The 16,195-nt window shown below is 57.2% G+C and overlaps 6 protein-coding genes across 6 annotated transcripts; 2 read left to right on the plus strand and 4 right to left on the minus strand.

Annotated features, from left to right (window-relative positions):
- The first annotated feature begins 15 nt into the window (after positions 1-15).
- B0I36DRAFT_389324 (uncharacterized protein) lies at positions 16-3,323 on the plus strand. The gene is made up of 4 exons (XM_046161314.1): positions 16-154; positions 374-1,273; positions 1,349-2,505; positions 2,676-3,323. The coding sequence occupies exons 1-4, from the start codon at positions 110-112 to the stop codon at positions 2,944-2,946; spliced, it is 2,373 nt and encodes a 790-aa protein (XP_046005389.1). The 5' UTR covers positions 16-109; the 3' UTR covers positions 2,947-3,323.
- Positions 3,324-5,057: 1,734 nt separating this feature from the next.
- Positions 5,058-7,539, minus strand: B0I36DRAFT_378146 (alkaline-phosphatase-like protein; the record flags this gene model as incomplete). Its single annotated transcript, XM_046160639.1, has 6 exons — positions 5,058-6,241; positions 6,367-6,716; positions 6,796-6,902; positions 6,963-7,042; positions 7,115-7,200; positions 7,262-7,539. 6 exons carry the CDS (start codon positions 7,537-7,539, stop codon positions 5,058-5,060), a joined length of 2,085 nt encoding a protein of 694 aa, XP_046005390.1.
- Positions 7,540-9,315: 1,776 nt separating this feature from the next.
- Positions 9,316-10,072, minus strand: B0I36DRAFT_338718 (uncharacterized protein). Its single transcript, XM_046155801.1, has one exon. It carries the CDS (start codon positions 9,982-9,984, stop codon positions 9,457-9,459), a length of 528 nt encoding a protein of 175 aa, XP_046005391.1. The 5' UTR covers positions 9,985-10,072; the 3' UTR covers positions 9,316-9,456.
- An 850-nt stretch (positions 10,073-10,922) lies between these two features.
- Positions 10,923-12,238, minus strand: B0I36DRAFT_369383 (uncharacterized protein; the record flags this gene model as incomplete). The annotated part of the gene is made up of 3 exons (XM_046159765.1): positions 10,923-11,741; positions 11,820-11,947; positions 12,031-12,238. 3 exons carry the CDS (start codon positions 12,236-12,238, stop codon positions 10,923-10,925), a joined length of 1,155 nt encoding a protein of 384 aa, XP_046005392.1.
- A 1,286-nt stretch (positions 12,239-13,524) lies between these two features.
- Positions 13,525-15,226, plus strand: B0I36DRAFT_369384 (6-hydroxy-D-nicotine oxidase; the record flags this gene model as incomplete). The annotated part of the gene is made up of 3 exons (XM_046159766.1): positions 13,525-13,587; positions 13,675-13,906; positions 14,034-15,226. 3 exons carry the CDS (start codon positions 13,525-13,527, stop codon positions 15,224-15,226), a joined length of 1,488 nt encoding a protein of 495 aa, XP_046005393.1.
- Positions 15,227-15,274: 48 nt separating this feature from the next.
- B0I36DRAFT_369385 (uncharacterized protein) lies at positions 15,275-16,171 on the minus strand (the record flags this gene model as incomplete). The annotated part of the gene is made up of 1 exon (XM_046159767.1): positions 15,275-16,171. One exon carries the CDS (start codon positions 16,169-16,171, stop codon positions 15,275-15,277), a length of 897 nt encoding a protein of 298 aa, XP_046005394.1.
- Between the last annotated feature and the right edge of the window lie 24 nt (positions 16,172-16,195).

Below are 16,195 nucleotides of genomic sequence, written 5' to 3' on the forward strand. Positions count from 1 at the left end.
GGGGCCGAGAGGCGCGCACCGTATGCCAGAATAGCCTTCAACCCCGACCAGTTGCCACCAACTCCGACAATAAGCCTCAGCCAGCCACTGTTCGAGTTCCCCCGCCGACATGACACAGCAGCGCCGAGCCTGTGACAGCTGCTCTCGTAAAAAGGTACGTCTGTCTGCCTGCCTGTCCGTGCGTGTGTGTGTGGTATCTCTGTGTGAGTGAGTGTGTCTAGTTTGGGCGTCTCGGCAGCGGTAGCCGGTGCCTGCCCGGATGCCGCCTCCGCATCTGGTAGCGACGCCCGAAACAAGTGCACACTGCAGGCAACTGTTTCCTGGCATTGTCCACGGGGCCTTATTAGCTGACCTGTACGACGGCGTGGGGCAGATCCTGTGCGATGGCGACGAGGGCGCCTGCGACTGGTGCCGCCACCACGGGCTGAAATGCACCTATGACCGGCCCCTGAAGAAGCGCATGGCGTCAGCTGCGGGCTACGCGTCGACCTCGAGCTTCAAGCGGCGCATCGAACGCCTCGAGATTGCCCTCAACGAGGCCCAGAGCCGCCTTGGCACAATCCACGACGGCGGCTCCGGGGGCCCCGGCCTCGCTCCGAACTCCGGGCCCGGCATGCAGCCGCGTCACCACCAGCAGCCCCTGGACCACGACGACCACGGCCACGGGTCCCGGTCCGGCAGCGCCTGGTCCTTTCAAAACAGCGCCCAGATCTTCAATCTCGGCCGCTTCCACCTCGCCGGCCACCATATTGGCGCCATCAGCTCGACCAGCTGCCTCCCCGTCTTCTCTGCCGTCGGCCAGGAGTGGGTGTATGCTGCCACCGGCCAAGTCCCTTCCTTTGACAAGCTCCGTGCCTACGAGGCCGAGTGGAACAACAGGAGTCGCGATGATGCGGCCAGTTCCCCTCCCGCCGCTGCCAGGCGAACCGCGTTTCCGCCGCGCGACCTTGTCGAGGCGCTGTTCCACACGTACTGCACGTCCGGAGTCTATCCCATCTTCCCTGTCGTCGATCCTGTGCGGTTCCAGCAGATGATCGAGTATACATATGAACCTGTGGGGCCCACGAGATGCCGCCTGGCCCGGGAGATTGCCCGGGCCAGCGTGCTTGCCTTCGCCGCCATGGCCACGCTCATGAACGACTCTGTGGATTTCCCCCTGGTTCCCGGCACCGAAAATCTCGATGCAGAGGCCTTTGGGCTCATGGCATCCGACTACTTGCCGTATCTGCTGCAAGAGCCTGGCGTGGACCAGTGCAGCACGCTGCTCTCGCTGGTAAGTCACCTCGCCTAACCCACCAAGACGGAGCGAACTAAACCAGCTAACACACAAGAAATTGCCTTTTTCCAGACCACCTTCCACGTCCTGTCCGGCCATGAATATCAGGGCGCCATGCTGCTCTCCCTGGCCTGCCGCTCGCTTCTCGTGCTCAACGCGCAAACGGTCCGGCCCAACATCCCCATGGGCACCCCAGGCGACGGCACCAGCACGGAGGATCACCACTGCCGCAAGCACCTCCGGCAGCTCTTCTGGCTTGCCCACTCCATGGACAAGGAGATGTCTCTGCGTACCGGCCATGGCCCGGCTTTTTCAGACGAGTTCTGCGACCTCACGCCGCCCCGGATCCCCGGGTTCCCGGCCACAGCCTACCCTCGCCAGATGTGCTCTCAGGAGCACCACCACGATGGCCAGCCGCCCGAGTCGGATGCGCGCTTCATCCCGCCCTCGCTCGCCATGTCGCTCATGAAGTCTCGCATCTGCCGCATTCTCTACTCCGAGGCCGCCCTGCACAAGACGGGCGTCGAGACGCTCTATGACATCCGCCTGCTTGATGATGAGCTCGAGCAGTGGCGCCTCTCGATGCCCCCGGACTGGCGGCCCAGCCTGGTCCAGACAAACTCCTCTGCTTCCCCTGCGTCCTCCCCGCCGAGATCGACATCGCTCGGCTACTCGTCTACGCCATCGCCCGGTCCATCATCGTCGATGAACTCGCCGGGTCGATCAGACGGCATGAACGCGCAGCAACGAGACGACCCCCAGAATAACCAAATAAACAACAACAATAACAACAGGGAACACAGCAGCAACAACAACAGCAACAACAACACCCACGACACGACAAGCGCCGCCTTCATCGCATCCCTAGACCCAGTCGCCAGTGTGACTGCCCAATCGCCGCACGCAGTCATCTCCAAGCTGATTTACTACCACCTTCTCAGCGTCGTCCACCGCGCCAGCGGCCGGTGCCGCGCGGTCACCGAGAACGATAACATCACCAACAACACCGGCAACTCCCCACGGAAACAGGCGGCGCCGCAGGGGCAGCGGCGCGACTCGCATGACTACAATGACGCAGAACTCGATGCTGGCGCGGTGGCCGAAAGACAGGCGGCCGCGGGGCTCGGCGCGGGCATCAGCTCGAGCCTCGCCATCTCGGTGCAGGCGAGCCGGATGACTATCTGCTGCTTGCGGGACTGGTGGCAGTGTACTTCTACCTACGCCTTTTGGTACGTTTTTTTCTTCTCGATCCTACCTTGATATTTTTCTCGCCAGACGCCTCGTAAAGAGGGAGTGCACTTGACCACCTGCTACTACTATTCCCGTCACCACCTACCACCACTCGACGATTCCTGAAAAACGGAACCCGCTAACCACCCTTTCCCCCTCTCCTCTACAGGGTCCTCGTCTTCTACCCGATCTCCGCCGTCCTCGCCATCTTCTGCCACATCCTGCTCGACCCCGTGAGTCCCACCGTGCAGGAGGACCTCGCGCTGATAGGCTGCGTCCCGGGCATCGTGCGCAGCCTGGGCGAGCGCAGGCGGCGCCCGCACCCGCGCGACTCGGTCTTCTACAACATGGTCGACGAGCTGTGCGCCGAGCTCATACGGCTGGGCAACTGTGCCGTGTACAGGGCCGTCGAGAAGCAGATGTGCGAGCTCATGTCGTGATTGTTGGGGCGTTGGCAGCTTGGGGTAGGGGTCGAAAAGAAGCGGTAAAGGGCAACGCGCCTCTGATTCGATGGCTACGTTGGAGAATGGAAATCAGAGGGCAGGGTGGGAATCATGTTTCAGTATAACGTAACCCACGGGTGACCCGCCCACACGGGTGACCCGCCCACTTTCCCAATCTTTCTGTACAAGCTATCTTCAATCCCATATTCCTCCACCAAAAATCATGCCACAGCAATCGAATGAAGGCGACATTATTCTAGCGCTAAACGCGCTTCAATCCGATCCAAAATTAAGCGTACGAAAGGCTGCGCAGATCTACAAAGTCCCTCGTACGACACTTCGCGACCGAAAACGCGGCGCACAGCAAAAACGCGATACCCGACCACCCTGCCAGAAATTGACTTCGTACGAAGAGGAGAGTATTATACGATACGTAACCGACCTAGGTTCGCGATCATTTCCACCGCGACTTAGTGGTGTTCGAGAAATGGCGGATCGACTCCTCGCCGTACGCGACGCGCCGCGTGTCGGAACGAACTGGGCCTCAACCTTCGTACGACGACGATCAGAGCTCCGTACGCGTTTTAATCGAAGAATCGACTACCAGAGAGTCCTCTGCGAAGATCCAGACGCGTATCGCGCGTGGTTTGAGCTCGTACAAAACATAATCGCGAAATACGGGATCCACGATGACGATATCTACAACTTCGACGAAACGGGCTTCGCGATGGGCAAAATCTCCGCCGAAACTGTTGTTACGACCTCCGATCGACGCGGGAGGCCAAGAGCCGTACAACAAGGTAATCAGGAATGGGTTACAGTAATCCAGGGTATCGCGTCGTACGGCTATTCAATCCCGCCGTACATTATCTTCGCCGGGAAGGTCCACCTCGACTCCTGGACCGCGAATAGCCCTCTACCGGCCGACTGGGTAATCGCGCTTTCAGAAAACGGTTGGACGACGAACGAGAGAGGCCTAGAATGGGTAAAACACTTTGATTTCCATACAAAGAGTCGTACGAAGGGTACTTACCGCCTCCTTATCCTCGACGGCCACGAGAGCCACCATTCCGTCGATTTCGAGCTCTACTGCAAGGAACAGAATATTATCACGCTCTGTATGCCTGCTCATTCGTCGCATAAGCTCCAGCCTCTCGATGTTGGGTGTTTTGGACCTCTGAAACGGGCGTACGGTAAAGAAATCGAAGGTCTAATGCGGGCGCACGTAACCCACGTTTCAAAGGAGGACTTCCTCCCAGCCTTTTATAAGGCGTACGACGCTGCAATGACCAAATCAAACATCCAGGCAGGCTTTAGAGCGACAGGCCTAGTACCGTACGACCCGAATTATGTGATTTCGCAGCTAGATATGAAGTTTCATACGCCGACACCACCTGGTTCCTCTGCTGGACTACCACCCCCATGGGTTTCAAAGACGCCGAACAACCCAATTGAGACCGAATCGCAGACGAAGTATATTAAAAATCGCATCATACGACACCAGAATAGCTCACCGTCGTCCATTGTTGAGAGCCTACGGCAGCTGGAAAAAGGAGTTATAATGATGGTACACGAGCAGGACCTTATACGCCAAGAGCTCGCCGAACTTCGAGATGCAAATGACCGCCTTAGCCGCCGTCGTCGTACGAAAAGAAAGCAGCTACAGAAAGGAGGGTCCCTCACGATTGATCAGGCAAAGGATTTGAAGGCTCAAATCGATGTGACGCAGCAGTTAATAGCGGAAACGAGTCAGAATAGTGGTCGTACGAGGAGGCCCGAAACGCGCGCGCGACGATGTGGCGTCTGCAGCGAGCCCGGTCATAATGCTCGTACGTGTCAGAAAGTTGTATCTGCCTCTGAAGAAGAGGATTCTGAATAGTTTCAATTGATTTGAGGCGTTATGGTTGAATTGACTTATATATTGTCGGACGATAGCCCGGAAAGTGGGCGGGTCACCCGTGTGGGCGGGTCACCCGTGGGTTACGTTAGCGACTTTGTTTTTTAAATGTAATATTGATGAACGATGATCATCACGAGAACGAAACGAAGCAAGTCGAGCCAACGCTGTCTGCATCCCGGCCGGGGTGTTTGGCATGCCCTCTGAAGACCTAGTCGAACCCGTACTCTCTCCTCATGTCAATCTCGCCCATGCTCGCAAAGGACACCAGCCTCTTTTCCCCACCACCACCGCCACCACCACTGCGAGTATCCGTGGTCAGCTGCTCGTCGGTCAGGGCCACAGAACCGGCGTACACCTGCGCGAGCGTGGCACGCCGCTGCTCCTCCGAACCGTAAAAGTTGGTGTCCCGGATGCTCAGCGCGTCTTTCGTCTCGACAAAATTGTCCGTCGGGCTGCGATACGCCCGGCCCAGACCGGCGTCGCCACCACCACCAGCACCTCCGCCAGGCAAGGGCGGATAAAAGGGCGCCTCGTTCTCCGCGGACTGATACGCGAGACACCCCTTGAAGGCGACCTGGGGAAAAGAGTCGAAGAACGCGTCGTAGCGCGGGTCCATGGCCTGCTCGAACGACGATATCTTGTTGCCACCGTTACCCCCCGAGCCGGAGCCGGGACCGGGACCAGGGCCGAGTCTCGGGCCTTTACCTGGCATATCCCTGGGCACGTCGAACACGGCCCAGGGGTCACGGCATGATCCCTTCTCGCACGACTTGGTCACCATGAGCAGCGCGTTGAGCCGCGACTTTGCGCGCCGGTGCACCGGGTCCGTCGAGTTGGCGAGGTTGTCGAGCTCGAACGGGTCCGCCGAGGTGTGGTACAGCTCGGCGTCGCCGGTGCACCATTTAGTGTAGAGCCACCCGTTGCCACTGCTGCTGCTGGCGCTGCCGCTCTCCCCATCAGCGTCACTGCCCAGGATCCGCACCGTCTTGTACGAGTTGCTCCGGAACGGCCCGCCCAGCTCCTTAACGTTGGGCGCCTCGACGGTGCACTGGCCCCAGAACTCGATATTCAGGGCCTCTCTGGCGGTCCCCTTGCCGCTGATGGTCTGGGGGGCGCCGTGCCCGCCGTGGCCGCCGCGCGGGTCCCTCCACTGCGGGAGCAGGCTTGCCCCGTCGAAGAAGACGGGCTGCTCGTGCGGCGGCACCCCCGCGAGCTCGAGGAACGTCGGGGCCAGGTCGACGTGCGTGCTCGGCAGGGCCGACTTGACGCCCTGCGGGATGCCCGGCCCGCGGACGGCAAACGGGAGGTTGGTGTCCTCGGCGTAGAAGAGGGCCTTGCCGCCGGGGACGCGGTTCTGGCCGATGTGATATCCGTTATCAGATGTGTAGACGACTGGAGAGAAAGGGGTGAGAACTGTCAGCTACTTTGTGGTACTTTGGGGACAAAAGGGGGATAGTCGGCTTGCGCGCTGTGGGAAAGGGGATTTTCTGGCCCCCCGGGGACATTTTAATGCTTACTATATGTGTTATCCTGGAGCTGCTTGTCCTCGAGCATCTGCACCACGTCCTCGATGATCTCGTCCACACCCTGCAGCGCCTGCGCACGCGAGCGGTACGTGTAGTCGGCGAACTCAATCACCGAGTCGTTCATGAGGGGCAGGCCCCGCAGCCAGCTGCCCTTCTTGAGCTGGAACTCATCTGCAGGGTTCCAGTTTGGCTTTCTTGGCGCTTTGGCCTCCGGGAAGAGCTCCATGTGCCGCTTCAGCGGGATCGGCCGGGCCGCGTTGTTCTGCACGTGCGGCGCGTACGGCGCGACCGTGAGGTAAAATGGCTGGTCTTGGTTTGCTAAATATTCGAGCCGGTCGAGTCTGTTTTTTCGTTTCCCGCGAGTTAGCCGAATCGCGGAGTCTGAGGGTATTAGGCATGGATGGAGAAGGTTTTTCATACGCCTTGACGCGGATCACATCGGTCTGGTGGAAGCCCTTGTACCAGACTGGCCGCTCGCCGTTCTGGGACATGACTGGTACATTGTAGAACGTGGTGTACGGGTCAATCTTGGTTGAGTCAGTAATCAAGTAGAAGACTCGCCATAAAGGATGAACCGGGCGACTTACCAAGGCGTCCACCCAGTCCCAGCTCTTGGGCGCGCTCGCGTAGTTGGCGGTGTTGTAGCCATTGAGAAACTTCCCGACGTCTTGAAAGCCGAGTCAGTCGTTTTTGTTCTACAGGTGAGTTCTCCTATTGGTCAGAGAGCAGCAACACTTACACTCCGTGCGATAGCCCGCCTTCTTGAGCCAGACGGGCAGATAGTCCAGGTCCTGCTTCGAGGCAAGCCACTTGTCGTAATTGCCACTGAAGTGATTCCCAATCAGCGGAGGCATTCTTCACAAACTCGGTAGAATAATGAGCTCACCCGGGACCATTAACATGTGTGATGTTTGTGTTGTGCGAAAACTGGCCACGGAGGATGCTGGCGCGGGCAGGACAGCACTGGGCAGTGGTGCCAAAGTGGTTCGTGAATTCGGTGCCCTTGTCGAGGATTCCGCGGCGCAGAACCGACTGGAAGTCTGTTGAGCCTAGCAGCCTGTCCTGGTCATCGGAAAAGATGAAGACAATGTTTGGCTTCTTTGGGGCTGGGGGCTTGGCCGCACATCCCAGCACCAGGGCTGTGAGCAGTAATGAGTGCCACATTTCTGACACGTTGGATTGCGAGATCTAGTTCACAGATTCTGGTCAATTCGAGAACCCCCCGCCTTTGGATCGAAATGAGGGAGAATCATGATAATAAATAGTTGGACACGGAGGTCACCAATGCATCTGTTTTGCGCTACATTCTTCCGCTAATCTCGAAATCCCAGGGGTATTCTGTGGGGGATTTTGCGGGGAACGTTGCGCGATGTACCCACAGGATGACGAATACCTGTACCTTGCAGAGTCTTCTCTCGGCATCATCAGACGGGACTTGCTCCCCGAGAGGTGACGGCTCCGGGGGTTCACGAACGGCTGCTGTGTGGCTGGTGCGGCAAGCCCCCAATGGGTCCGACGCGGGACGTTCCGCTTCGCCCCCGAAAAGCTCGGGGCCAGACCCGGGGGTGGGGCCGGGCATTTGCCCACCAGGCGTTGATCCCATGGCGCTGGGACAGGCTACAGCTGGTATCATGGTTGGAGTTCGTGGACTAGCCGAAACAGCACAATCAAGTGGGCGTCCCGGACCGCGTGAATACATTGGCAGGCTGCAGATTCAGCGACCACATGGCGGCCTGAGCGGGAACGAATTGCTCGTCCGCGTGTTGCTAGTGCACCACAATGATCCGAATTGGTCGTTCCTCATCCTTTCGAAGCGCTCTTGCCCACATTCGTGCATCGGCCCGTCTAGATGTGAGCCGGCACAGTGGGTACCGTATTCTCCCGCACGATACACAGCGCCAGACAACCATCCGCAAGTTTAATGGGAGCCGGATATTGTGAAATTGAGGTTCCTGCGTTATATCACCTATCTACTTTCGAACATCATGCTGGCTGAGCTCTTGCCATGTCTGGGTGACCTTTGCCCCGGATAACACGTCCTCAGTTGCGTGGCGCTCCAATCAACGATCAGAATCAGTCATGTCTCGCTAGTACTCTCGTCCACACAGCTCAGGAGCCATCGTTTGCGTCAAGCAGTTCGCTTGGCTCTGCAGGTCTCAGCGGACTTGTCTCTGCCGAGCTGCGCTGCGGACTACTCTATGTGGTTGCCGACATGTGCCCAGGCGGCGCTGACTGGGGCCAAGGTATTCTGGTCCTCTGGATGACGTTGGGCGTAAGTACAGATGGGCTTGGCGCGTGCTCTCTTAACCTGTGCCCGGAATTTGCCTGATCCAAATGGCAGCCAGGCTCACCAGGCAACCCTAGTGTGCCTCGAACAAATGAGTTGAGTTTGAGATTATGCAGTAAGGTCGGTTGTTCACTTTGATCTGAGTTGTCCTGGCCCAGGCAGGATCGGCAATTTCCTTCATGGCCCTCGCATCGTGACGCTTGCGCCACACAGCAAAATGGTAGCTCTGGAGTGACCAATGTGGCCCAACACTAGAGAAAGCTATTCATCTTGCACCACTGAAGCATTGTCAACACCGGTTGGAAGCGGACTCAAAGATGACTTCGCGCATTCACGCAAATACTGTCTAATCGCTGCGCCGGGCCTCCAGCAGATGCGAAGAAAGCCCATCGAAGCAGTAAAAGATTGCCCACTGCCGATCTTTGAAGCAGAACAGGGCAGCGTGTCTCACAGATGACGTCGGCTGGCGCCAAGACAGTATCTTAATAGAACGGTGCTGCGTGATATGGCGTGAGCACGGGAGCTCTAATGCCCATCCCAGTAGAGCAAGAGCATCTATCCAGCTTACGTCTAGAATTCATCTATGTGGATCGGGAGAACAACCTGACTTACACAAATGCCCGGGTTATGTTATGAGGCCCAGGAGAACAGTTCCAAGGCGGAGCAAATATAGATTGTATACAGAATAATTGAGGCACAGGCTACGGGCAGAAACAAAACATTAGGCATTTCCAAGAAAATAGTGTCCCCAGCAATAGCAGTATTACCCAAGTCGACAACTAGTTGGTCTCGCTCTAAAGCAGCGTCCATGCTTCCAGGCACGAAACCACGGTTCCATTATCCAATTCTTTTGCCGATGCGAGCAGGCGAGCCTTCAACCTTCCAGGCTGTGGCAGCTTCGCGTCCGAGAGCGCGCTCCTCGCTCTCACGCCTTCATACCTGCGCAGCGTCTCGGCCAGTTCCTGTCCTCCATCATCCTCTTCCGCGATCCTCACCAGCGCCAACGCCCTATGCCACAGCGCCAGCCCCGCGAGGTTTACATCCCCCGCCTCTAGCGCATCGAGGTCTAGTAGCCCGATTGCGAGCAGCATGCGGCGCGCATACTTGACGATCTTGGTCCGGTCTTGCGTCTCGTGCACAATGTACTTGTAGCAGTCGTGCGCGAGCTCGATGGGGATCGAGGCGCGCAGGTCGCCGCCGTAGAAACCCTTCACCTCGGGCGGGAGTGCGAAGGTATGTGACGGGTCCGGGTCGAGTGCGAGCAACCACTTATCGACGAGCGAGGGCGGCACGGTATCGCTAAAGTGGTCAATCGCGACCATGTCCCGGAGCGTGGTTTCTTTGTGCTGATTGTAGAGGGCGACACGGACCTCCAAGGAGGTTCGTGTGGTGCATGTTTTAGAGGCCTGGTCTGATTGTGCACCGGGACTGGGCTTCACTGCCATGATTCCGATTTTGTGGTAGTGTCTAAAGAAAGATGTTCTGCTGCAGTGCAGGCCATGGAGAAGAAGACAGCGTGCAGCAGGGCTCTCTGGCTGGGCGCTAAGGGAGGCTGTGTCACCATGAAAGTAGTCCACAGCCATCAGCCACCCACTTGGGTCAAAAGGCTATGTCAGCCTTGAGGATTTGTCTGATGAGGACCTGATCAGCGCCAATTGACTTAGTACATCAAAGACGAGCACGCAGCAAGCAGAGATCGCGTCTGAGAGTAGAGCCTATGTCTTAGTATTCGGGATGTTTGACCAACAGATGATGTAATGATTCAGACTCTCAAACCGCCTTATGAGTGCAGAAGACGCCAGGCGAGTCCGAGACGGGTACCAGGCTTATACAAAAACACGTTTTGGCTGCGGACACATCAAGCCTAAGCATAGTAAGGCACCAGGAAGAACAATTGTCGCTGTCGATCAAATGCTCTGCGCGTGCGACAAGCCCGGCCCTCTTCTCCCTCCTTGCACTATCCTTCAACGCGTCTGGACGAGAGAAACCTATATCACTACCATGCCCGCACACGTTGCAGCCTCGAGCCTGTGACCTAGGATCAAACACCAGGCGTTCCACAGCCGAGATCGGCTCCCATGACCACAAATAAGAGCATTGCTCCAACTCTGCAGGGCGCGTGCTGAGGTGGACGAGGGCACAGCCACGCTCTGTCCCGTGCGTTTGCCTGGCTTGCCGAACAAACGGCTGGCCAACAATTGGATACGGTTGAGCGACGTAATGGATTTTCAATGTCGATTTTCACACTAGGGACTTCCTACTACTTCATGATAGCCTCCTCATCGCTATGCTTTGCACTCTCCCATTCGTTTTGGTGCCGGCTTCCAGAGCTAGACTTGTCGTCCCGCCTTGGCGCATTGTCAAAGAACTCGAGCTCGTCAATGGTGTCGAACATGCGTCTCTTTGGCTGAGAGCTTCCGAATGTGCCCAAGGCATATCTCATGGTACCGAACCATTTCTTGGCCTCAGGTGGCTTGTTGTCGCTGCTGCGTGCTGAGGGGGAATGCGACGAGTCTCGAAGCACCCAGGGCGCGACGCGGTCAAGGAAGATGCGGAAAGTCGGGAGCGTGCCGCAGATGATGATGAGGTTGGCCTCTACAACGAGCCACAGCGTGCCCTGCGCCAGCACATATGTCGTGTCGGCGTTTTTCAGGCTGGGCACCAGGATGATGAGCCGCGCAAAGGCTGCGCCTAAGGTGAGCAAGCCCGTGCCGAACCACGCCAGGAGCGCGGCCTTCTGCTTCCACGACATCTGCAGCCTGAATATGATTGGCAAGGGCAGCACCATGAGCATAAGGTCCGTGACGCCGCCCATGACAGCCTGCAGCATGTACACTGGCGGGCGGTCGATGCAGTTTGTCCCCGTGTACAAGCGCAGGTTCCACGCGGCTTCTATGGGCTTGCATGCGAACTGGACCGAGAACCATACTGCAGTGAATGTTGCGATCGTTACGAAAGCTGTGAACGCGATGGCGTGGCGGTACCATGTGATTGGAGACAGGCGGTGGTAAAAGACACAGAGAACGAGTTTCGAGAGGACCGTGCCAGGTATGACAGTCAGAGTAGTGGCATGAATAAGCTGCAAGGCGCGAGGCAAATATTAGCAAATGCCCGTTTCAATGTTCTATGGGCGAAATCCTGCTTCCGGCGGACTGACCGTGGTCTCCCAGATAGCGTCGTCAAGCGAAATCTCCCAGATGTGGACGCCAAGGACGTTGTTGGTCAAGCAGGACAGGACCAAGCACTGAGCTACTGTCGTCAAGACCCAGGCAAACAAAAGCATCGCTACGACGGAACACGTCAGTTTTGGAGTGAAAGGCAACGTGCAAAACTTCTTCACCCCGGCCAGAAAGTAGTGGTGAGCTTACTGTCGTCGATCCTCCACTTTCGGAGGATGAAGGCCGCTGTGTAGACGCGCTGGGACAAGAACAGGACTGCAACGGGAAACATGATCCCGAAGGCCACGTATGTCGAAATGATAGTAGCAGAGTCTCGACTCGGGTTCGCAAAGTCGACTTCATAGCCAGCAGGTGGAGGAAGCAGCACCTCTGTGCCATCAATGATGGGAAACGCCATATTCTGTGGTTTTTCAAAGAAAATGAAAGTCTTGAAATGAGTGTTAAGGACTAGGAGGTCGGAAGGAGAAAGAGAGATGTGCAAGGGACTGTTGGCTGAGACCGACTACTTATGACGAGGCGGTTCTTCGTTGATGTCAGAGGTGAAGGAGCGCCTGTACAGCACGTCGTCTGTGATAATAATGGCAGAGTGTTCATGGTGTGAACGTGGCATAGACGTTGACTTATTTACTGGAGGAAGTGTCCAGGTTTACTACAACAAGCGTCGGGCGATGTTGGCATGATCCTTCCATCCTGGACCAGGACGGCCATTAGTGAGTACTATAGTACATTAGTGAGTACATAGTATGAGAAGGTGTGAGAAGTCCTCTGGTGTTGTTGGTCCCAGCTTCCCCAGTCGTGACAACAGCCCTTGTGTCTTGGCAATGTGATCAACATCACCTCCATCGTCACCTCAACATGGATACTTATTACATCTGACAAAAGTTCTCGAACCAATGAAAGGCAGCCTGCGGACTGCTTGCGATACTGTGGTAATGAGACACAAGCAGATGTATCCTGTCGCAATCGTCACGCTGTCTGACACTAAAAGCGTTAACGCGTGACGCCAAAAAATGGAAAAGCTAGGCAATGCAGCATCTCCCACTACTATGTGCAGCGGACCGAGGGCAAACATTTCTTGCTCGGGCCGACGCCTGCCAAGAGATGTTGGTTGACAATTTGTGGCACAGCCCCTTGAACCTGCAGCCAGTGCAACGATGTCCTCATTTCGGCTTCAAGGGATACTGGTTCCGATGCTTGGCGGTTGTTGGTCCTGCAAAGTGGCAAACTTTTATGCGTACCAAGATGAGTCGTCCTGCCATGATCGGACATTTGATATGCACCACGAGCTGTGATGGCCTGACGTACGAGAGAATCGGTAGGCCGGCCCTGAATCTTGGTCATGCTTCGTTCCATTCATCGTTCTATGTAGTAGTATCTTTCCCTCTGGCTTGCATGGTGAATCGGCCAGCAAGAAACCCTAACTCAAACCCTTGCAAATTGACCCAGGGTCCCTAGGGCGGCAATCCTTCCGACGTGACATCGTCGCCACTCGACCAGGGTTGAGCCGGCATGAGATAGCAATCAAGCATGCAGGTTGACTTTGTCCAAATACTATCTCGGGGAATCGCGCTCTCCCCGAGCTCGACCGAATGAGACCTTCTCCCGACCAAAGTTGTCACTTTGCCAACGCGTATTGTCCTTCAGCCGCCAATCATGCTTACTTGCGTGCATCAATTGCTCGCAATGTCTTGTGTCACTGCGACAGCGTTGGCAGCTTCTTGTGATAGTGGAAGTGCCAAGTTCTGTGTAAGTTCTCAGCCATGATTCGTCCCAGCACCGCATCAACCTCTATGCCCGAATATCCACTAACATCATGTGGTTCTGCAATCACAGTGCACTGTACTCGAACAAGCTGGCCTCCGCGTCCTCCGCCCTGGAAGTGAGGCATACGCGGAGCGGGACGCATCCTACTTCTCCTTGTCTGCACAGCAGGCTCCTTACTGCATTGTGCAGCCAGCAAAAGCAACAGAGGTTGCAACAGCTATTACCACGCTGACGGAAAAGACCACATGCAATTGGGCTGTTCGCGCCGGTGGCCATATGACGTGGGCCAATGCTTCAAACAGTGAGTTCGCCATTCAGTACTGTCGCCGCTTCTATTCAATGATGTGAACTCATCCATCACGGCCTCGAGGCAATGAGCACCGGGTCATCCCTTAGCATTTCTTTGCTGACCATTTCTCTGCACTAAGTCCACGATGGCGTGACGATCGAACTTGGGCTCATGGCCGATATTAAATACTCTCCATCAACCACACATGTCAGCATCGGTGCTGGCGCCCTTTGGCGTGACGTGTACGCGGCCCTCGAGCCGTACGGCGTCACCGCACCGGGTGGCCGCACCTCGACCGTTGGAGTCGCAGGTTTTGTCCTCGGCGGCGGCAACAATTTCTTCAGCTCGAACGTCGGCCTGGGCTGCGACAATGTGGTCAATTTCGAAGTCGTCCTTGCTGACGGGCGTATCATCAACGCTAACCGAGACGAGCACGCAGACCTGCACAAGGTCCTCAAGGGCGGTTCCAGCAACTTTGGCATCGTCACCCGCATCGACATGCAGACGGTGCCCACGGGTGGTCTCTGGGGCGGCCAGATTGTCTATCCCCTCTCCACCACGAACGCACACATCGACGCGTACGTGCACTGGGTGGCCAACATCTCGTCCTACCCAGCCGGATCAGCCGTGACTTTCTGGGCATACACACCCGCGTCGGGCATAATCGTCTCTGCCGCCCTGCACGACACTTCCGGCGCGGAGTGGTCTTCCCCCGCCTATGACGATTTTCGCACCATCGGGCCGCAGGTGCAGGACACGCTGCGCCGCGACAGCCACCTCAACTTCACGGTCGAGCTCGAGGAGCCCACGGGGTACCGACAGATCTGGATCACCCTGACAAGCCGGAACGACGCACGGTTTATCCGCGCCGCGGTCGACGCGCAGGCCGAGTTCATCGCCGCGTGGAAGGACGCGCACGACGCTACGCAGCCGGATTTCCTGAACTACATCACGTTCCAGGCCATGCCGCGCTTGCTGTTCCAGCATTCGGTCGAGAAAGGCGGGAACATTATCGGCATGGACCGCGAGACCGAGGAGAAAGGCGATGCCATCTTGTTCCAGATGCAGCATATGGTCAGGTCGGCGGAGGAAGAGGTCGAGGCTAGAGCGCAACTCCTGGCGATGCGTCGCACGCTCAAGGAGCAGAGTGCTTCGCTGAGGCTGGATATGGAGTGGGAGTATCTGGGCTACGCGGATGGCGGACAGGATCCGTTAAGCACGTATGGGGCCGAGAACATTGCGTTGATGAAGAGGGTCGCGGCAGATTATGATCCGCAGGGTATATTTCAGACCAGGATGCCGGGAGGGTTCAAGATCTCCAAAGTCGTCTAGTTGACACAATACCGGTGGTAGCCAGCAAGTAGTCCACCGTAACAGCGCCTAGCCAAGCTGCCCGCATATCTCATGAAGCTGGGGCGACCTCTTCTTGTTCGGCCCTAGCTGCCTGCGCATGACCTGGATCTGCTTCGGTGCCAACCTTTCTGCTGTCACGTCCAGCCACTTTCTGCCCAGGGTTCCGACGAATTCGATAGACCGCACTGAACGGCTGAAGGCGCACAGTTCATCCACGAGGACATCCAGCACAGGTTCCAAGGCCCAGCCTAGAAAACGAAACCCGGCAAAGGGGCTTGCTTTGGGCACCAGCGGCTCAGCAAAGACCTCGGGCACGACGAAGTGCACGCGGACCGATGTGAGTGCCGTTAGAGAGGGCAGCCCCTCCTCCTTCCCGCCGTCCACGCCTTCCACATCTCCGTCAGGGCTCTCCCGGAAGAGCGCACGGATATGCGCGAGACAGTCCTGCATGTTGCGCTTTTTGACTGGCAGCGAGCTCTCAGGCAGGATGACTCTCGGATTCAACCGCCATTCGATCTGCAGGTTCTTCACGGCCGCCGTCGTTTCCTGCGTAGCCAAGCAGCGCTCTGGCAGAGACAGCGTGGCCTCTCGCGGCGACGCCGCGCTTATGGTCGAGCTGCTACCAATGACGAAGCGCAAGTGCCTCGATGCGACGGGACCCAGCTCCTGCGCAATCTGCCTACAGGTGCGCATGAGTGGCGGGCTGTCTTGCGTCTCGCTCTCGAACATGATCAGCTGGTCATCGGCAGAGACGGCTTCGTCGACGTCGCCCCAGTGTCCGGTCTTGGTGACGGTTCGCGGGGCTTCAGGTAAGTAGGCAAGCATGTAGATGTCGTAGATCTGGCAGCGGATCTCGACGGGCAGGCGCGCGAGGAACGGACTCGGGCTTTGGTGAGGGTCATTTTGGTTGTTGCTGAGGCTCATCTTGCAATTGATTTGCTGTGCCTG

Source organism: Microdochium trichocladiopsis (genome assembly GCF_020744255.1).
Source record: "Microdochium trichocladiopsis strain MPI-CAGE-CH-0230 chromosome Unknown B0I36scaffold_13, whole genome shotgun sequence".
Lineage (NCBI taxonomy): Eukaryota > Fungi > Ascomycota > Sordariomycetes > Xylariales > Microdochiaceae > Microdochium > Microdochium trichocladiopsis.